Genomic DNA, 22,091 nt, shown 5'->3' with positions numbered 1-22,091 from the left:
ATCCTTTTCCCAGATCTTTGGAGCCTCTCCCTCCCAATCAGCATCTAACAAAAACTCTTTTGTGATTTTTATGCCTGGGGGATTTAATCTGAGTCAATTTGGCTTCCCCAGCTCTCTCTCAGTTGAGTCCAAAGGTCTGCTCAGCATTTCCAGTGGATCAGCCAGCAGCTCTGCTGTCTGAGGGCTCAGAGCTCCACCCCAGGGGAAACCAGGGAACTGACAGAGGTCTGGGTCTCTGCTCCCTGCGCTTTCATTCCGGGGTCTCATGGAAATAACCAGCCAAATGAGAAAAGCACAGGCAGGCTATGTATTCTGTCCTTGCTATAGCAAGGGAGTCAGCCAAGGTCACTTGTGTTTTAGGAGAGAATCAAAGGCAGGCAGAGGAATGGGAAAGCTTCATAGTGGATAAAAGGGAAGGTTTCAGGTGTGCCCTGATTGAGGCTGTTGGCATGGGGAAGCTTGTAGGCGGGCTAGCTAGAAATGGGGCATCCTGGGGCATGACTGGTTAGGGGAACCTATTTGGCTTTGTATGGTTCCTCCCACATTGGAAGTGGGGACCAAAATTAGGGAAGTTGTCAGTTATTAATCAAGTCCTGGCCTTTTTGATCCAATTGTTATAGAAGTTATTGGTTTTTTGTTTGTTTGTTTTTGGCTGCATCGGGTCTTAGTTGAGGCACATGGGATCTTTGTTGAGGTATGCGGGATCTTTTTCGTTAGGGCGTGAGGTCTGCTCGGGTTTCTCTCTAGTTGCAGGGCGTGGCCTTCTCTCTCGTTGAGGCACGCGAGCTCAATGGTTGTGGTACGCAGGCTTAGTTGCCCCGTGGCATGTGGGATTTTAGTTCCCTGACCAGGGATGGAACCTGCGTTCCCTGCATTGTAAGGCGGATTCTTTTTTTTTTTTTTTTTTTTTTTTTTTTTAAAGTATTTATTTATTTATTTATTTATGGGTGTGTTGGGTCTTCGTTTCTGTGCGAGGGCTTTCTCTAGTTGTGGCAAGCGGCAAGCGGGGACCACTCTTCATCGCGGTGCGCAGTCCTCTCACTATCGCGGCCTCTCCTTGCGGAGCACAGGCTCCAGACGCGCAGGCTCAGTAATTGTGGCTCACGGGCCCAGCTGCTCCGCGGCACGTGGGATCTTCCCAAACCAGGGCTCGAACCCGTGTGCCCCTGCATGGGCAGGCAGACGCTCAACCACTGCGTGTAAGGCGGATTCTTTACCACTGCCCCACGGCGGATTCTTTACCACTGCGCCACCAGGGAAGTCCCTAGAAGTTATTGTTTAGCTTCCCGGATTGTTGCTAAAGATAGTCCAACTTCCTACAAATCTGATTTATAGACTTCCTGGGTGGTTTACTGTAGATAAGGGGTTGGTTTCCTGGGCAGCTTTCAGAAGGTTGTGGGTGAGTTCTCTTTTTCCACAGGATCTGGCCACTGTTTATGTGCTCAGTCTCTTGGTCTACAGGGCAGATCAGCCTTTCAGTGTCTCTTCCTCCCTTCCCTTAGACATGTGAATACCTTGGAATAGTAGAATCATCAAGTATTTAATTTCCTTCTCTCAGCAGCTCTCTAGAGAAGGCATTTTCTGCCCAAAGAGCAGTGATAGGTGCAATAAAAGGAGTAGGACTGGGCCTGGGAGCCTGCAGCTTAGTGGGGAGGTGAGCCGTGAGGTCACTGCAGAACTGTGAGCATGTCATGAAGTTGGTTCCAAACCGGGATTCTGATTAGGGGAACCAGAAAGGCTTTGTAGTCGGTGTGGGATTTCACAAGTAGGATTGTTGTAGATGGAAACCAGGGAGAGGAAGGGATGCCATGAGGAAGGGGGCAGGTGGAGGGGCCTTAGGTTTAGTCCCTTACTCTGTTTGGGTCTCAAGTCTTCACCTCAATGAGCTGCTGCGAGGTAGACACGGTATGTGTGAGGTGCTTTGTGAGTTGTGAAGGTTTCAGTGTGAGGGAAGGCTTGGGAGCCAGCTGCAAAGAGCCGCTCTCATCAAAATGAGGAGCTTGAATATACCTAGGCAGTAATAATAATATTAATAATAATAATAATACCAGCATTTAGTGAGTTGGACTCACTGCTCTGAGCCCATATAGAAGGCCTACGGACTTCCCTGGTGGCGCAGCGGTTAAGAATCCGCCTGCCAATGCAGGGGACAAGGGTTCGAGCCCTGGTCCGGGAAGATCCCCCATGCCACGGAGCAACAAAGCCTGTGCGCTACAACTACTGAGCCTGCGCTCTAGAGCCTGAGAGCCACAAGTACTGAGCCCATGTGCCACAACTACTGAAGCCCGCACACCTAGAGCCCGTGCTCCATAACAAAGACAAGCCACCGCAATGAGAAGCACGTGCACTGCAATGAAGAGTAGTCCCTGCTCGCCTCAACTAGAGAAAGCCCGCGCACAGCAACGAAGACCAAAACGCAGCCAAAAATAAATAAATTTTTTTTTTAAAAGTGAACTTTATAAAAAAAAAAAAAAGAAGGCCTACAACAATCCTATGAGGTAGTTACTATTACTAACTCCACATTACAGATAAGACAACTGAGGCACAGACCGGTTAAGGAACTTGCCCCAGATCACACAGTAAATTATCAGGGAGAAGAGACTGCTCCCCCAAATGATGCCTCCTGATTCAACCTCTTTGTCCTGAATGTGGGTCCTGACACATCGCTAACCATTAGTTATAATAAAAACCAGCTCTTACTAAGTGCCAGGCATGGTCCTAAGCACTTACATGTACTAACTCATTTAATCTTTGCAACAGCTCTCTGAGATAAGGAACTGTGATTATCATTCCCATTTGATAAGAAACTGAGGAGCTAAGTGGCATAGCCCAGGCCTCTGACCCTGGAGTCTACACATCTACCACTGTGCCATGCCACCTCTCGTTAATAAGCAGGGCTGTGACCACCCATCAGTCAAGCCCTGATGGACACAGTGGATTCACACAGTGGCTCACGGCTAGGAGCTAACCCCAAGTCAGCGGTTCTTGCCTTTCTGGATCACAGACCCTTTTGAGAATCTGGTGGAAACTATAGACACTCACCCCAGAAAAATGCACAAGCGCGCGCGTACACACACACAACACACTTTAGGAAATTCACACATCCCCCTCATAAGCCTTTCCATGGCAAGTGGGAGATGGGGGCAGACCTCTGCAGTGAGTGCTTCAGCCAAGGGATATTCTCCAGTCTGGAACGAAAGGGCAGGCCTTTTGAGTTCTACAAGGTTTAATCTACTGAGAGATTAAATAAATTAAATAAAATTCCATATCTACTTTTACTTACTTTACCAGAGACCAGAACAGAAAGCAGCCTGTCCTGAGAGCCCCCATCTTTGGATCAATCTAACTACGCAACTTCTTTCCCACACCCAGACAGCTGACCACTGCTGGAGGAAACCTCATAATTCTGCCGACTGATGCCAATGCACATACACGGTTTCTAATCCCAGCTGGGTCTTTAACACTACTTGGCAACTCTTACTTTTCCCAGATGAACACTCATACCCAGTTCTCACGATGGTCATTCCAACTCTTCTGTAATGATCCTTTTTATTTATTTATTTATTTCTGGCTGTGTCGTGGGCTTTCTCTAGTTGCGGTGAGCGAGGGCTACTCTTCGTTGCAGTGCGCAGGCTTCTCATTGAGGTGGCTTCTCTTGTTGCAGAGCACAGGCTGTAGGCATGTGGGCTTCAGTAGTTGCAGGATGCGGGCTCAGTAGTTGTGGCTTGCAGGCTCTAGAGCTCAGGCTCAGTAGTTGTGGCGCACGGACTTAGTTGCTCTGCGGCATGTGGGATCTTCCCGGGCCAGGGCTTGAACCCGTGTTCCCTGCATTGGCAGGCGGATTCTTAACCACTGCGCCACCAGGGAAGCCCTGTATTGATTCTTTGAGCTTTAAGAGTTTTCGTCTGTTAGAAGAAGAACAGTTGCACAAATCTAAATTCACATCCTCCAGGGTTTTTATCTAGTTTCTCCCTCCACTTGTGCTCTTGATGCTTTTATTTATTTGTCTATTTGGATAGTTATTTATTTATAAGAGGCTGCCATGCCTGGCACTGGGCTGGGCTCTAGGATACCTACCATGGTCTCTGTTCTCATAGAGCTTACAGCCCAGAGGGAGACAATCATTCAACAGATATTAGAAATATGATGAGGGGCACTAAAGGGAAAGTAGAGTGTATTATTGAATGTATTGATCTGGAGGTTTCAGAAAGGCTTCCCTGAGGAAATGTTATTTAAAGCTGAGTCGTGAAGGATGATATGTCAATTAGGAACACTTTGGACAGCACATAACAGAAAACCTAACAGTGAAACCATAAGAATATTTCAGAAGCTTGGAAGCAAAGGGTTCCAGGATTTTTAAGTGGCTCCACAATATAAAAAACCATGAGTTGGGTCTTCCCTGGTGGCGCAGTGGTTGAGAATCTGCCTGCCAATGCAGGGGACACGGGTTCGAGCCCTGGTCTGGGAAGATCCCACATGCCGCGGAGCAATTAAGCCTGTGCACCACAACTACTGAGCCTGCGCGTCTGGAGCCTGTGCTCCACAACAAGAGAGGCCATGATAGTGAGAGGCCCGCGCACCGCGATGAAGAGTGGCCCCCACTCGCCGCAACTAGAGAAAGCCCTCGCACAGAAACGAAGACCCAACACTGCCAAAAATTAATTAATTAATTAATTAATTAAAAAAAAAAAAAGCCATGAGTTGACACTTCTGCAATTTTCTTGGCTTTTCCCTCAGTCGTAAGAGGGGTGCCACAGACTCAAGTGTGACTTCCTTCCATAACATCACCCCAAAGCACAAAAAAGAGAAAGGGCTCTGGTTCCTGATCAGCTCTCTTTTAAAAGGGCACAAAAATTCATCCACAAGTTCTCAGGAATTTTCCTCTTGTGTCTTTTTTTTCCCTCAGAAGTGGGTCATGTGCCCACCTCAGGCATAGAAGAAGGGGGTTACCATGATTGACCTAGCCCAATTATGATTCATCCTATAGCACAGTGAAGATATTGCTGAAGATATTGCTGCCTATTGGATCCCTCAAATGAGGGTCTTAGGGACCACCAGTTCTGGATATGGAAGCCTAGATAGTTCAGACAAACCCTCATACCAATAAAAACAAAACAAAACAAAACAAAAACTTTAAAAAGTCATCTTAAAAGCATCGGAGAAATAAGGAGATTTGAAGAATTGCTGAATTGAGATGCTGAGATACTGAAGAGCATGAGAGAGTGAAGTGAAACCTTCCCTACAGACTGCTTATGCCTTGGGGTTCTTGTTTTGGAAAAGGCTGAGCTGCGGTACTGGCAGCCTCAAGGGGCTAGGGTGAAAATTTCAGACTTATGTGGTTCCAGATTGCTAGTGCCCTCAGGAGCTGGCAAAATAAGTTCTGTTTAGTGGAGATGATATTATCTTGAGCCTCAAGGAATTTCTATAAATAATTTCTCAAAAACAATGTCCAGCACACAGATATAACCCAAGGGTATAAAACAGCATAAATAAGAATAGGGGGACTTCCCTGGTTGTCCAGTGGTAAAGAATCTGCCTTACAATGCAGGGGACGTGGGTTCCATCCCTGGCTAGGGAACTAAGATTCCACATGCCGCGGAGCAACTAAGCCTGCGTGCCGCAACTATTGAGCTCACGCGCCTCAACTAGAGCCCATGTGCCGCAAACTACAGAGCCCACACGCCACAACCCCTGGAAACTGTGTGCCACAACTAAAGAAGAGAAAAACCCACATGCCATAACTAGAGAGAAGCCCGTGCGCCACAACGAAGAGCCCATGCACTGCAACTAAGACCCGACACAGCCAAAAATAAATAAAATAAATAAATAATAAATAAAATCTAAAAAAAAAAAAAAAGAACAATAGGTACCATAGATAATAGAGAGGCAGATGCCGCTATATCTTTCACTTCCTAGCCTCAGAAGTGACATACCATCACTTCTGCCATGCTTGATTGGTCACATAAACAACATGAGAGAGGGACTACACAAGGGTGTGAACACCAGTAGGCAAGGGTCAGTGGGGACCATCCTGGAGGCTGCCTGCCACAATCAAGAACCACACAAGGTCAGGATGCCCTCAATCTCTGCTTCCCATCAGTGTTCCTTCGAAGTCTACCCAGGGGAGTAAAAAAGAAAAAGAAATAAAAGACAAGAGGATTAGAAGGAAGAAACAAAACTATTGATACTCATAGTGGTTGTGATTGTGTGCATAGAAAATCCCAAAGACTCTACAGTTAAGGCACATCTTCTTTCCCTCCCACAGTCACCTCTGGGATGCCAGTGCCTAAGACCACATCCTGCAGTTCACAGGCCAGTTCCACTGCCAGTTCCACCGAAGGCGAGTTAGAATCCACGGCAGATGTACAAGGTTGCCCTGAAAAAGTTGAAGCCAATCAAAAGAGACAGGGAAGGATAAATCTCCAGATTTTTTTTTAAGAAGTCTAAACAATATAAAAAATGAGGAAAAGCAAAAGAGAGAGTTAAATAAGAAAAAAAACACCCAAACCAAGAATGGCATGTAAAGAATACCTCAAAGAAAAGGGAGGAGAAGGAGGAAGAGAGGAAGACTTACTAGAGAAAATGAGGAGGGTTTTGGTGCAGCCTTGGGTACACAGGAGATAGGAAGTCACGTCTGGGACATTTTACATCAGGTTTATCAGTGGTCCTTGTATTGATACTAACCCTCAAAATAGTTTGTAAATGACTTTGTAAATGTATATTTTCAGTAGCCCTGGAAACATTAGGTTTTTTAGTAGCTAAAAACAAATTTTCAAGAGGGAGGAAATTCTACCTCACCTCATATTTTTCACAAATTTAGATAAATGTAAATGCATGTGTGTGTGTTTTAAATGAGGCTGTTGATATTTCTGCACAACCATAAATTAGTGGCATATCAAATTAAGGGAGACATATCACCTTGAGTGCAAACTTAACATTCCATAGGCAGGGAAGGGGAGTAGTTTCTATAATGGATAAATAAATTTTGGTGAAATACAAAGCATAAATCAATGGCAATTTGGAATCATAATTATGTATTTAACATGTCTTAAGTATTTTAAATGGTCTATCTTCTATACCCATGTTTAAAAAAATAACTTTAGGGACTTCCTTGGTGGTGCAATGGTTAAGAATCCACCTGCCAATGCAGGGGACACAGGTTCAAGCCCGGGTCCGGAAAGATCCCATATGCCGCAGAGCAACTAAACCCATGTGCCACAACTATTGAGCCTGCGCTCTAGAGCCCGTTAGCCACAACTACTGAAGCCCGCACTCTCTAGGGCCTGCATGCCACAGCTGCTGAGCTGGCGTGCTGCAACTACTGAAGCCCCTGTGCCTAGAGCCCGTGCTCCGCAACGAGAAGCCACCACAATGAGAAGCCTGCGCACTGCAACGAACACCCAATGCAGCCAAAATAAATAATTAAAAATAAATTTAAAAAATAACTTTATTAAAGCCTATTCTGCATATCATTTAATTCACCTTTTTCAAGTGTACAATTCAATGACATTTTAAAAAGTTTACCAAGTTGGGTAACCACCACCATAAATCAGTTTAAAAATATTTTCGGGAATTCCCTGGTGGTCCAGTGGTTAGGACTCTGTGCCTTCACTGCTGAGGGCCTGGGTTCAACCCCTGGTTGGGGAACTAAGATCCCACAAGCTGTGTGGTGCGGCCAAAAAAAATTTTTTTTTCATCACTCTAATAGGATCCCTCATGGCACATTTACTCTTAATCCTGTTCTCCCTCTCCTACCCCAGGCAACCACTAATCTACTCTTTGTCTCTATAGCTTTGCCTTCTCTGGAAAGTTCCTATAAATAGAATCATACAATATGAGGTCTCTTGTGTTTGACTTCTTTCACTGAGCATGCTTTTTGATGTTCATCCATGCCATAACATGTATTTTGTTCCTTTTAATTGTTGAATTGTATTCCATTGTATGGACATACCAGATTTTATCTATCCATTCTCCAGTTGATGGACATTTAGGATGTTTCCAATTTGGTTTCCTTTTTGGCTATTATATTATGGAATAATATTGCTAGGAACATTTGTGTGCAAGTCCTTATGTGGATATATATGTTTTCATAGCTCTTGGGAAGACACGAAAGATTGGAATTGCTGGGTCATATGGTAAACATATTTCAACCTTTTGAGAGACTTCCAGTTTTCTGAAGTGACTGTACCATTTTTTATTCCCATCAGGAATGTCTAAGGCTTCCTGTTTTTCCACAACCTTGCCAACATTTGTTTTTATCTGTCTTTTGTTTTGGGATTTGTTTTCTTTGGCCGACGAAGGGCACGAGGGATCTTAGTTCCCCGACTAGGGATCAAACCCCGCCCCCTGCAGTGGAAGCGCAGAGTCTTAACCACTGGACCACCAGGGAAGTCCTTCTGTCTTTTTTTTTTTTTTAATGAATATATTTATTTATTTATTTATGGCTGTGTTGGGTCTTCATTGCTGCGCGTGGGCTTTCTCTAGCTGCGGCCAGCAGGGGTTACTCTTGGTTGCGGTGCGCAGGCTTCTCATTGCAGTGGCTTCTCTTGTTGCAGAGCACGGGCTCTAGGCACAAGGGCTTCAGTAGTTGTGGCACTCGGGCTCTAGAGCGCAGGCTCAGTAGTTGTGGCACACGGGCTTAGTTGCTCCACGGCATGTGGGATCTTCCTGGATCAGGGATCGAACCACTGTCCCCTGCAATGGCAGGCAGATTCTTAACCACTGCACCACCAGGGAAGTCTCTGTCTTTTTGATTATAGCCTTTTTAGTGGGTGTGAAATGATACCTCATTGTGGTTCTGATTTGCATGTCCCTAATCACGAATGATATTGAGCATCTTGTCATATGCTTACTAACAATTTTTGTATCTTCCTATGTGAAATGTCTATTCAAATCTTTTGCCCATAGTTTGATTGGATTGTTTGTTTTCTTAGTATTGAGGTGTAAGAGTTTGGCTATTCTCTTCTGTATATACACCATGCTGTTCTTTTTTTTTTCATTATTTTTTTTTCAGTGAGAATAACAACTTTTATTGGGAGTTGTGGGATCTGGGTGCCCTGTCAGATTATCAGAACAGTAACATGAGATAACTCTGCACAACCCCCAGGGCAGCTCGGCCCCGCCCTCCACGGCAGGTGCAGGGTTAGGCCCCCACCCCCAGGCACTGCTGGGCCCTCCGCATCCCATCCTGCAGCCCGTGGCCAGCTCCTGCCAGGCGCCCCCACTGCCCACTGCGGCGGGAAGCCTGGGACAACCTGCCAGGCTGCGGGGGGCTCGTTTTATTTTTAAGTCAGTCAGGTTTGCAGCCTGGCTCAAGACCAGCTCCCAGGGCCACCAGGCAGCTAAAACCCTGTCTGGCCAGCCCAGCTCCAGACCCACATTTGTCCCCAGAACCTCGGAGACTCTCTCCTGCGCTGGATAAAAAGTGCAAACATGTGGCTCTATCTGCGTTTGTTAAATAATGGATAAAAACAGGCTCAGAGCCTGTGGCTCCCAGCCCAGCCCTCAGTCCTCACGGCGTCTGGAGTCACGGCCCCCGTAGGCAGAGACCCCGTCTGAGGCCTTATTGCTGTGCGTGGGGCTGGACCCTCGAGGCCCACCCGGAGTCAGGCAAGAGAAATGCAGGCTGGGCTGCCCGATTGGTTCCAACAGTCAGCTTTACCAATGCAGCATTTATTTTTAAATTAAATTTAATTTAATTTAAAAAGATGAACTGTGTCACCAGGTAGTTTTCTTGGCTGGGGCGCCAAAGCTGGGTGGCGGCAGCAGCATCACACGAGGCCATTTAAGGCGGCTCCTGCAGGCGGCGGCCCGTCAGCCTGCCTGTCCTTTGTCACCGTCCCTAGGGCGGCCGCCGTGGAGACAGCTGGGCCAGCTGGGGCTGCAGTGGTGACGGCCACGGCCAGCACAGGAGAGACTGCCAGGGTGGCCAGGGAGGGGCCGGCGTTGCTCGGTACTGTGGTGGCCGCCATGGCGGCCTCGGGAAGGACGGCCACGACCGGGGCAGAGGTCACTTCCACAGGCGCAAGGGAGGCCAGGTCTGGAGGCGTGCTGGTGGCGCACTCAGCCCACTCTGTGGGCCACACGAGCCCAGGGCCCTTCCCTGGACACCTCGCGGGCCACGTCTGTCCACAACACTCCCGCCCACACCTGGGGACTGACATGGGCGGCGGGGGGCGGTCTCCCGACCGGGACCCACACTAACGGCCTCCGAGGCAACAGCCACCATCTGCTTGTCCTCACGGCTCCTGGAGGCCACCAGGGGCGCCTTCCTGGTAACACATGCGTTCTAGGCACCCGGAGTGGCCAGGCCAAGGGTTCTCTCTGGGCCCTGGTTCAGGCCACCCTGGGCATCGCCATGACCTCTGTCCACCGGGGAGCTGCACCTGGGCCCCGACTCAGGGCGGCAGAAAGGCTGGAAGTCAGCGAACTCGGCCCAGCCTTTCTCCTCTGGAGCCAAGGCACTGGGGGAGCTGGCTGCCCACACACTGGAACCCACGCCCATCGCCACTGCCGGGGCCGGGCCCGAGGCCATGGAACTCTCCGGCTCATCAAACACCGTCCACGGGGCACCTGCTTCTGAGCCACCCTCAACACGAGGACCTTCCTTCTGGGCGGCAGCCCGAGGGGCCCCCGCCCGAGCCATGTCCCCGTCTGCTCCTGAGCTCTCCTCCCCGCCCTGGCCTCGGCGCTCCGGGCCGTCCTTCCGGCAGCTCTCTGAAGCATGAGGGCCCCCGAACCTGGCTCTGGTCACTTGGGCCACACGGTGTGCCTCCTCGTCCTCCCAGAGATCGTCGTCCTTGTCGAAGGGCTGGATGTGGTCACTGCAGCAGGCCTCAAACAGAGCGGCACCGGGGCTGTCGACGCTGAAGTTGATCTCCACGATCCTGTCAAATGGGGCATTGACGCTGTTGTCCTGCTCGGCAAACTCCTCGTTGCTGAAGCCAAACGGGTCCACGAAGGCGGCCGTCATCTGCTGGATCTGGTACTCGGAGAAAGCCTGCTGAAGGGACAGCTCACTAGGGAAAACGCCCTCCACGTCCTCTTCCTCACTTGAGGGGTGACGATGGTGGGTGCTAACCAGGTCCACCGCATTCCTGCAGTTGGCCTCCGTCAGTGTCTCCTCCACAAAGCTCTCCCAGCGTCCGCGGCAGTCCCAGGGGAGCCCTCGGATGACCTCGCTGACCTGGGTCTGCATGGGGCCCCCCTCCAGGTTCTGCACCACCGTGTTGGCGATCCGGGTGAGGTGGCCCATGTTCCCGTGCCTCATGCCACCCGCTGTCTGTGTGTGGTCATTGGCTTCCCAGGCCTCCAGGATCCTCTGGACCAGGCAACACTTCTGGAACAGGTGGGTCACCATCGTGCTCTCAGGGCAGCTGGCGGCAGGCTGGGGGGTCTCTGGGTCCCCGATGGAGGGTGGAGGCTCCACCCCGTCCTCAGGTCCACTGGCCACGGCCCTGTCCTCCTGGGCAGCGTGGGACAGGATGGCGGCCATGCACAGCTCCACTTGGAAGTGCAGGAAGTTATTCCAGGAGTATTAACAAACAGGTCCAGCAGCAAGCCCATGGCGTTGAGCCGGCAGAGCTCCTGGTTGATGCTGGGCATGTCCGTGTGCAGCAGAGTGGCCACGAGGTGGGCTCCGTGCAGGCGGGCTTTACCCGGGGGCTCCTCCAGCACGCCGATGGTGGTCAGGATCGCTGTTTTCTTTGGCGGGCTGAGCAGAAGCTGGTGGAAGTCCTTCAGCCATGGCTCGATGCCACGCAGGATGCTGGAGCCGATGGCACACAGCCTGTCCAGTCCCGGGGAGCAGGAGTCCAGCAAGCCCTCCATCCCCGCCCTCCTGGGCTCAAGCAAGGTCAGTAACACCTGGGTCCCACTGACGAGGCAGAGCTCAGTCTGGGCTCCGTCAGACATGTTCTTCAGCAGCTGCTGCATGCAGTCCTGCGACTCCAGCACCGTGAGGAGGGGGTCTGGCTCCGGAGCCTCCTGCAGCTGGCTGCCCTGCTCCCTGCCCAGCCTGATGATGTCGCAGAGCGCCTGAGAAGCGTTGGACTGCCTATCTTCATCCTGACTCGCATGGATCAATTCCTCGAGTCTCTGGATGATCTTCTCTTCATTAAGCCAGTGCAGGACCTCCTGCCGGAGCCCGGTGGGCTCTACGCAGCTGACCAGGTGCAGCAGCAGGTCCATGAGGGCCGAGGTGCCAATGTGCTTCAATACCAGGCTGAGGAACTTGTCCTTCTTCCTCAAGAACACAATCACCTGTTCAGTTCTTCTTTCAATGAGACTGCCAATGGTCTTGCTGAAAAAACTGGCGAGGAGAGGACTGAGGGGCGGCTCACGGTTCAAGAAGTCGTAAAGAAGGTTGAGCAAAGTCTCGTCCCCTCCCAGCCGGTCGTTGATCTGCGGCACGTCACACGGCAGCAGCTCACAGGCTGTATTTGGGTACTTGAAGTGGACCTTCTCTTCCATGTCCAGGGCCGGGTCCTGTGTGACGAGGCTCACCAGCTCCTCCATGCTCCGCTGCCTGCACAGAAGTCCAGCAGCTTCCGGTTCTGGGCCTTGCACTCTTACAAGATGTCATCTTCGTCCATTAACTCTCGCAGCGTCACGTCCTCCTTATCCAGCAGCTTGTCGACGTGGGACGTGGTGTTCAAGTCAAACTTCCAGAACATGGTGATGGCCACAGAGCAGTGTATTTGGGGAGAAGCTTCGAGAACAAGTTGAGGAGTGGCTGTCCTTCTATGAGACTGGAGAGATTCCACGAAACAATCTGCATGTCATGAAGGAGGTGTTCAGGCAGGGGAAGCAGCTGCCGAGATTACTAGGAAGCAGCATCTTCTAGACTCTTATCCAACAGCCAAATGAGAGGAACTTCAAGTTCTGCCTCTTCATTTACTTTTTCTGGTTAGTATAACCATCAGACAGAAGGCAGCTTCCAAAGAGAAATGTTGTCCGTGTGATCATGCAGTTCCATGCACAGAGCCCTGTAAACTGGGGGCAAGGAGCACCCTCCGCATAGAGCTGCTGTGAGGATGAACTGAGCTACCTGATGAGGAGCCCAGAACAGGGGCTGGCACACTTTCTCCTCAGAGGTCCTGACTTCTGTGAAACTCCTTGTTTAAATTTTGTATTTAGGCAAAATATAAAAACATTTGGGATTTTCTCTTGGAGTATATGCAACTTTAAGAAAAATTTTTTCATTCAGTAGATTTATAATCTCTTCACCTGCCCCGCGGGCCGGGCGTCGCGGCGGCTCCTCGGAGGCCCGGGTGACGGCCAGGGCGCGGGCGGCCTGGGGCGGGACGCGCGCACATGGGCCCGGCCGGGCGATGCGCCCACGGACACGGCGCCCGCAGACTCAGCGCGGCGGGCCGGCGGCTCGGGACCTGCGGCTCGGGATCGGCTTGGGCCGTGGGCGGCGCTCCGGTCGGTCCAAAATGGCGGCGGCGGCGGCGGCGGCGGACGGGCGCGCGCATGCTGTTAAGTAGAATTGCCTCTTACAACTATACTGTGGTCTTGGATCTCCCTCTCAGAATCATGTGCTATCCTTGACATCTTTGGTAGTGCAGTCTAGTTTTTCCTAATAACTTTGATATGTGCTATGAAAGCCTAGAAATTTTTATTGAATATATGGTGTGTATAATATTAAAAATAATTTTAGAAGCACATTGTCTGTATTAGTTTCCTATGGCTGCTGTTACAAATTACCACAAATTTAGTAGCTTACAACAGAAAGTTATTCTCTTACAGTTCCAGAGGCCAGAATTCCAGAAGTCTGGAAGCCAGAGTCTTACAGAGCTAAAATCAAGGTGTTAGCAAGGCTCCTGAAGCAGCCTTTTGGAGGGCCCAGGAAAGAATCTTTTGCTTTTTTCTTCCAGTTTCTGGTAGCTGCCTACATGAATCACTCCAATCTCTGCTTCCATAGTTGAAGTCCTTCTCTTTTGTTGTCATCTCACTCTGCCTCCTTCTTATGAGGACCTTTGTAATTACATGTAGGGTCTGCCCAGATAATCCAAGATAATCGCCCCATCTAAAGGTCCATACCCTAGGTCACATCTGCAAAGTCCCTTTGGCCATGTAAGGTAACATTCACAGGTTCCAGAGATTAGGACCTGGATATTTTGGGGGGCCACTTGTCAGCCCCCCCGGATGTTGTCCAATAGAAATATAATATAGTGTGTGGGACTTCCCTGGTGGTCCAGTGGTTAATACTCTGTGCTCCCAATGCAGGGGGCACAGGTTAAATCCCTGGTCGGGGAACTAAGACCCCACATGCCACACCGTGTGGCCAAAAGTTAAAAATAAATAAATAAATAAAAAGAAATACAGTGTGAGACAAGCCACGTATGTAATTTTAAATTTTTTAGTAGTCACATTAAGAAAAAGTAAAATGAGACAGGTAAAATTAATTTTAATAATATATTCATTTAACCCAATATATCCAAAAGATCATGTCAACATGTAATCAAAAGAAAAACTATTAGTGAGATATCTTGCATTCTTTTTTTCATGCTGAGTCTTTGAAATCTGGTGTTTTTTTACACCAGGACATTGCACTTCAGGCTAGCCACATTTCCAGTGCTTGAGACCCACGAGTGACTGGCAGCTACTGTACTGGATAGCATGGCCAACTACTAAACCGGAAAGTCACTGTAATAACTGTTCAGAAAACACAACATGGCTCTTCTATTTTCAATACTTACATAAAAGAATCTGTACAAATTTGTGACTGATCATTAAACAGCAGTCAAGACACTCTTAAAAAAGAACAAAGTGGGAGGGACTTGCCCTATAGATATCAAAATTTGTTATAAAGCTACAGACTGTGTAGTATTGTGCAAAGATGAACAAATAATAGACCAGAGGGTCCAGAAAGAAACCCTTGCACATATGGACACTTGACTTATGACAAATGTGGCTCTGCAGAGCAGTGGGAAAACAGCAGTCTTTTCAACAAATGGTGCTGGGATAACAATCTCCAAATGGAATAAAATATGAATCATGACCCCAGTATAAACAAACATCATCTCCTGGTGGATACCAGTCTTAAATGAGATAGGCCAAACAATAATACTTTTCAGAAGATAAAATAAGAGAGGATTGGGGCTTACCTGGTGGTGCAGTGGTTAGGAATCCGCCTGCCAATGCAGGGGACACGGGTTCGATCCCTGGTCTGGGAAGATCCCACATGCCACGGAGCAACTAAGCCCGTGTGCCACAACTACTGAGCCTGCGCTCTAGAGCCTGCGTGCCACAACTACTGAAGTCCCTGCACCTAGAAGCCGTGATCCGCAACAAGAGAAGCCACCGCAATGAGAAGTACACACACCGCAGCAAAGAGTAGCCCCCGCTCACCGCAACTCACGCACAGCATCAAAAACCCAATGCAGCCAAAAATAAATAAATAAAAAATAAAATAAAATAAAAGAATAAGAGAGGATCTTTGTGATTTGGGGGTAGGAGATTTTTAAAAACAGATGGAGGGCTTCCCTGGTGGCGCAGTGGTTGAGAATCTGCCTGCTAATGCAGGGGACACGGGTTCGAGCCCTGGTCTGGGAAGATCCCACATGCCGCAGAGCAACTAGGCCCGTGAGCCAAAACTACTGAGCCTGCGCGTCTGGAGCCTGTGCTCCGCAACAAGAGAGGCTTTGATAGTGAGAGGCCCGCGCACCGCGATGAAGAGTGGCCCCCGCTTGCCGCAGCTAGAGAAAGCCCTCGCACAGAAACGAAGACCCAACATAGCAATCAATCAGTCAATAAATAAATAAATCTTTAAAAAAAAAAAAAAAAAAAAACAGATGGAAAAAGCACTAAACATATTAACAATTACATTAAATTTAAGAACATCTTTTCATCAAAGGCACTATTAAGAGAGTGAACAAATTTCCAACATATTACATGCCAAAGAGTTAATATCCAGAATAAAGAACTACAAACCAATAAGGAAAAGTCTAATAGAAAAATATGCGAGAGACTTGAGCAGGCATCTGACAGAGGATATCCAAATGGCCAATCAACATATAAAAACGTGTTCAACCTCATTTAGAGTCATGGAGATGCAGATTACATCTGCACTGAGATATCAACATAAATTCATCAGAATGGCTAAACAGACAGACAACCTTAAGAGTTGGTGAGGATATGGAACAAGGGAAACACTCATACCCTGTTGGTGGGAGTAAAAATTAGCACAACCACTGTGGCATTATCTAGTCAGGTTGAACAGCTTCTATGACCCAGCAATTCAACTCCTAGCTGTATATTCAACAAAAATGCATACAATATGCACCATTTTTATAGTAGCATATTTGAAATAGCCTAAAACTGGAAGCTATCCAAATATCCTTCAACAGTAGAATGGGTAAGTTGTGGTATATTTCTAAAATGGAAATCTATATGCAAATGAATAAACTACAGGTATATGAAATAACATGAATGCATGCTTTATTTTTATTTTTTAAAATAAATTTATTTATTTTATTTATTTATTTTTGGCTGTGTTGGGTCTTCGTTGCTGCGCGCGGCCTTTCTCTAGTTGCAGCAAGAGGGGGCTACTCTTTGTTGCACTGCGCAGGCTTCTCATTGCGGTGGCTTCTCTCGTTGTGGAGCACGGGCTCTAGGTGCATGGGCTTCAGTAGTTGTGGCACGTGGGCTCAGTAGTTGTGGCTCATGGGCTCTAGAGCACAGACTCAGTAGTTGTGGTGCTCAGGCTTAGCTGCTCCGCAACATGTGGGATCTTCCCAGACCAGGGATCGAACCCATGTCCTCTGCATTAGCAGGCGATTCTCAACCACTGAGCCACCAGGGAAGCCCCGAATGCATGCTTTAAAAGCCAGACATAACAAAGAATATATTCTGTCCCGTTCCATTCTCATAAAATTCAAAAATGGGCAAAATTAAATGATTGTGCATTATTCACAATAGCCAAAAGATGGAAACAACTAAAGTGTTCATCAACAGATGAATGGGGGACTTCCCTGGTGGGGCAGTGGTTAAGAATCCGCCTGCCAAAGCAGGGAACATGGGTTCAAGACCTGGCCTGGGAAGATCCCACATGCTGCGGAGCAGCTAAGCCCGTGCACCACAACTACTGAGCCTGCGTTCTAGAGCCCGTGAGCCACAGCTACTGAGCTCATGTGCTGCAACTACTGAAGGCCGTGCGCCTAGAGCCCGTGCACTGCAACGAAGAGTAGCCCCTGCTCGCCACAACTAGAGAAAGCCCGTGAGCAGCAACGAAGACCCAATGCAGCCAAAATAAGAAGTACCTACAAATAGTGTACATGAGATTGCTAGAATAGGCAAATTCATAGAGACAGAAAGTGGATTAGAAATTACCAGGGGGACTTCCCTGGTGGTGCACTGGTTAAGAATCCGCCTGCCAATGCAGGTGACACGGGTTCGAGCCCTGGTCCGGGAAGATCCCACATGCTGCGGAGCAACTAAGCCCGTGAGCCACAACTACTGAGTCTGTGCTCTAGAGCCCATGAGCCACAACTACTGAGCCCGCACGCCACAACTACTGAAGCCTGCACACCTAGAGCCCGTGCTCCACAACAAGAGAAGTCACCGCAATGAGAAGCCCGTGCAGTACAATGAAGAGTAGCTCCCGCTCACCGCAACTAGAGAAAGCCCGCGCACAGCAACGAAGACCCAATGCAGCCACAAATTAATTAATTAATTTAAAAAAAAAGTTACCAGGGGCTGGGGAGAGGTGGAAATGGGGCATAATTGCTTAATGGTTGTAGAGTTTCTATTTGGGGTGACAAAAATGTTTTGGAAATTATATAGTAGTGATGTTTGCACAACATTGTAAATGTAATTAATGGCACTGAATTGTACACTCAAAAATGGTTAAAATGACAAATTTTATGTTCTATATATTTTACCACAATCTTAAAAAGTTAATAATGGAATATATTGAAAACCATTGCATTGTACACTTTAAATGGGTGAATTGTATGGTACGTGAATTATAGCTCAATAAAGGTTTTTTGAAAACCTAAATGATTGTTTTTAGGATTCATATTTAGGTGGTAAAACAATAAAGAAAAAGCAAGTAAATGGTTACGATAAATATCAGGACAGTAGGACAGTGGTTACTTTGTGAGGGTTGAAGGAGTCTATGACCAGCAAGCAGTATTATGGGGGATTTCTGGGGTGAAGGCAATGTCCTTTTTCTTGACCTGGGTTGTTGTTGCAGGGGGGTTTCATTTTATAATAATCCATTGAAATATACATTTATGTTTAGTGCATTTTAAATATGTGGATTATTTTTCATAATGTTTTTTTTTTAATTTAAAATTCAGCAAGGGGACTTCCCTGGCAGTCCAGCAGTTAAGATTCCATGCTTCCAATGCAGGGGACACAAGTCCGATCCCTGGTCGGGGATCCCACATGCTGCGCGGCCAAAATATAAAAATAAATTAAAAAGTTTAAAATAATAAAATTTCGCAAGAACAAAGTATTGAGGGGTTGAGGTGGATGGTTCGTTGAGTAGATAAGAAGTGTTTGTTAACCATTTGAGCAGAGGGGGGTAAGAGAGTTCTTTGCGGACAGAGCAGCATGGGAAAGTCCCTGAAGCACAAAAGAGTATGGTGAACCTGAGGAACAGAAAGCCCAATTCTGACAGGGCTTAGAGAACAAGAGGAAAGAGGTGTGTGTGACATGAAGTCCAGAGACTGGGCAGAGGCCAGATGGCAGAAGGCTGGGGCAGCCATATGCGGGTGTTTTAAACCTTGTCCTAAGGGACAAGTGGGATGTCATTGAGGGGTTTTAAAGCAGCAAAGTGACCTGCTCAAACCAGTTAGCAGGTCAATCTGCCTGGAGTGTAGGGCATGGATTGGACAGGCTCAGGAGAAGGAGCCAGGAGGCTAGTTGGGAAGCTGTTTCAATAATCCCGAGGGTTGATGGAAGCTTGGACTAGGGTACAGGCAGTGAAGAGGTGAGAAATGCAGCATCCTTGTGCCCTGTGTACATTTAACAACTATATGCAGCACTATCTCACTTTTTTTTTTTTTTTTTTTTTTAAGATCAACAGGTTTATTGAAAGACAAGAGCAGAGCTCCTCCTCTGCCCCTGAGGTCCTGGCAGCGTTGGCCTCAGGCTCTGAGCTTCCAGGTGTCCTGCAGCTGGAGCACTATCTCACTTTTGTATGTAGTTGAAAATACTTTAATGTTATATTGTATACCTTATTATATACTGTACATTACTATACCAGGCTTATACATACATGCTTGCACATACATTTTGTTTACAGAGTTGTGCACACAAAACCATGGCTGCTGTATTTTTTTTTTTTTTTTTTTTTAACTTTTGGCCCCACGGTGCGGCCTGAGGGATCTTAGTTCCCTGACCAGGGATTCAACCCGTGCCCCATGCAGTGGAAGTGCCAAGTCTTAACCACTGGACCGCCAGGGAAGTCCCATGACTGCTGTATTTTATGAGTGATTTAAGGGATTTCCAAAGGTTATGTTGACTATGTAACTTTTGCCTTATGTACTGACTTTAGAACCTAACCTTGGTATAAGGTGCAACTCCATTGTTGCTGGATGTAAGAGATATTTAGGAGATTTGGTGACTGACTGGAATAGAAGGGAGGAGAGGGACTAATTAAATGACATTCCCAGGTCTGTTGCCTAAATAACTGAGTAGATGGTGGTTCTCTTTATTGAGATGGGGTTCACAGGGGGTAGGGATAGTTGGAAGGTAGAGATGATGAGCTCATGTCAAAAATGCAGAAAAAGGTTGACAGATTGAATAGTGAACACCCATATGTCCACCACCTAGATTCTACAGGTCACTTATTGCTACATTTTCTTTTTCACATCTCCCCATATACCCAGAGGAATTCATTTTTGAACAAGCTGAATTTGTGCTATCTAAGGGACTTCCAAGTGTCGTGTCTAGAAGGACATTCAAAGAGCAGGCTACACATGCTGACTCCTCTTTTTCACCTCCCATTCACAATCAATTCCCTAGAATTTGGCTTTTGACATCTTCCTCCTGAAGGTGCTTTTCACTAAGGACACTAACTACTGAGGACTCAAAAACTGAACTCTTATCATCCTCCTGTAAAACTTGCTCCTCGTCCTGCATATCCTTACCCAAACCTCAAACTTGGGAGTCTTCCCAGACATCTCCTGTAGCAAACAGGTTCTGTCAATCCCATCTCCTAAATGTCTTTAAAAGATGTCCCCTCCCTTTTCATCCTCTCTACCATCAGATATCAGAGTTTCTGAATTTTATTAATATTGAAGAATTACAATTTCAACCTCTGAACAGGTTCGGGTCTCCACCCTCTCTCCAGCTCATCTACTCCTATCCACCTGTCTGTCCATCTAATTTATCTTTTTTTTTTTAATTAATTAATTAATTAATTTATTTTTGTCTGTGTTGGGTTTTTGTTTCTGTGCGAGGGCTTTCTTTGGTTGTGGCGAGCGGGGGCCACTCCTCATCGCGGTGCGCGGGCCTCTCACTATCGCGGCCTCTCTTGTTGCGGAGCACAGGCTCCAGACGCGCAGGCTCAGCAGTTGTGGCCCACGGGCCCAGCCGCTCCGCGGCATGTGGGATCTTCCCAGACCAGGGCTCGAACTCGCGTCCCCTGCATTGGCAGGCAGACTCTCAACCACTGCGCCACCAGGGAAGCCCTAATTTATCTTTTTAAAAAATAAATTTGTTCACATCACTTTTCTTTTACAACCCTTTATAGGTGCTTATCCCCAAGTTGGCGTGACTTCTATCGTGTTTCAAGATCTTCCAGAAAGTCTGAAATTTCCAACCTCATGCCTAGCTACTCCCCCACACTATTTTTACTACTTAGTGGCTCTTCAAATATACCAACCACAATTCCTGCTTTATTTCCTCCTCCAGAAGACCTACCTGAAAGCCAGGCTAGGTGGCTCCCAAAGAATCCTGAGAATATCTATCATTAGATATTCAAGTCTCCATAGAGCTAAAACTCCTTGAGGACGATTTTTTAATATTCTTTATAGCCAGAATACTTAGCACTCTGTTTAACAAAAACATATACTCTGTTTACTTTAGCTGAACTTTGCATACACCCAGTGCTTTGTTCATCCTCCCTTTCCCTTCCAGCAAAATCCTACTCAAGCCTGCATTCCTCCATAAAGCATTCCCGGCCCCTCCAAGTAGTTAGGGTCTCTGACTCCTTTATCTGAACTTAGTACATTTTATTTTACTTATTTTTTTCTTCCAGTTTTATTGAGATATAATTGACATACAGCACTGTATAGAATTTAATATATTTTAAGTTTTTCTATACAACGAATTGCCATAAATGTTAACACGTTCACCATTTGGTAACTAACAGCAATCCTATCCATGCTTCGGGGCTCTGTGGAAAGCCACCTCCTCCATTTAACAGTACCCCGATTCCTACAGATAATTACTTCTTTTAACTCTCAGTTCTTGATGCTTATATCTATTTAGCACTTGATATTTTTTTCATGATAGCTGCTTACTACTGCTTTCCTGGTTTCCTTCCTCTCCTCCCCGGCAGACTGTAAACTCCTCGGGGCTGGGACTGTGGTCCAACGCGTCTCGGACTCCCTCTCCAGACTTGGCGGGGCGCTTTGCAAACGCAGTACGAAAGCATCTCCGGGAAGCTCCTGGAGGGACAGAGCCCGTTAGTGGTGCCTCTGCCGGTGGAGCTGCCCGCCCGTCCCTCCATCGGCCGGGGCTCCGCCCCGCGAGCTGGTTTGGACCCGTACACCGAGGGCGGACGAGCGGACGGTGTGGGGGAAAGAGGGAGCCCTGCCTCTGCCAGCCCGGTCCCTGGCGCCCAGAGGCGATCAGAAATGGTCCAGACGTCCGCGCATACAAGCTGACGCCCTCCGAGAGCGCTACCCGAGCGCGCAGCCGGGGTCGCGCAGACCCGCGCTGGCCGGGTCGCCGTCGCAGGGGCGGGGCACGGAGTGTCTCTCGCCCGCTCATTGGCCCCCGTGCTGACGGACAGGCGAAGGAGCTGCTAAGACGCTGATGAGTTAAAAACTGCTATGCGGGCAAAGTGTAAGTAAATAAATAAAAGGCGGTGGAGGAGCGGAGGGAACGGCGGGTGTCAGTTTTAGAGC

The 22,091-nt window shown here is 47.9% G+C and overlaps 1 protein-coding gene across 1 annotated transcript; it reads right to left on the bottom strand.

The window, feature by feature from the left end:
- Nucleotides 1-8,766: 8,766 nt before the first annotated feature.
- LOC118905372 (serine/threonine-protein phosphatase 6 regulatory subunit 2-like) lies at nt 8,767-14,201 on the bottom strand. The gene is given in 4 exon segments (XM_036872034.1): nt 8,767-10,072; nt 10,150-11,538; nt 11,541-12,533; nt 12,536-14,201. Coding segments are annotated over 4 exon segments (2,823 nt in total). The 5' UTR covers nt 12,675-14,201; the 3' UTR covers nt 8,767-9,770.
- Between the last annotated feature and the right edge of the window lie 7,890 nt (nt 14,202-22,091).

This window comes from Balaenoptera musculus, chromosome 1 (genome assembly GCF_009873245.2).
Source record: "Balaenoptera musculus isolate JJ_BM4_2016_0621 chromosome 1, mBalMus1.pri.v3, whole genome shotgun sequence".
Classification (NCBI taxonomy): Eukaryota; Metazoa; Chordata; class Mammalia; order Artiodactyla; family Balaenopteridae; genus Balaenoptera; species Balaenoptera musculus.
The sequence above is the reverse complement of the archived record's forward strand: the minus strand, read 5'-3'. Positions and strand labels throughout refer to the sequence as shown.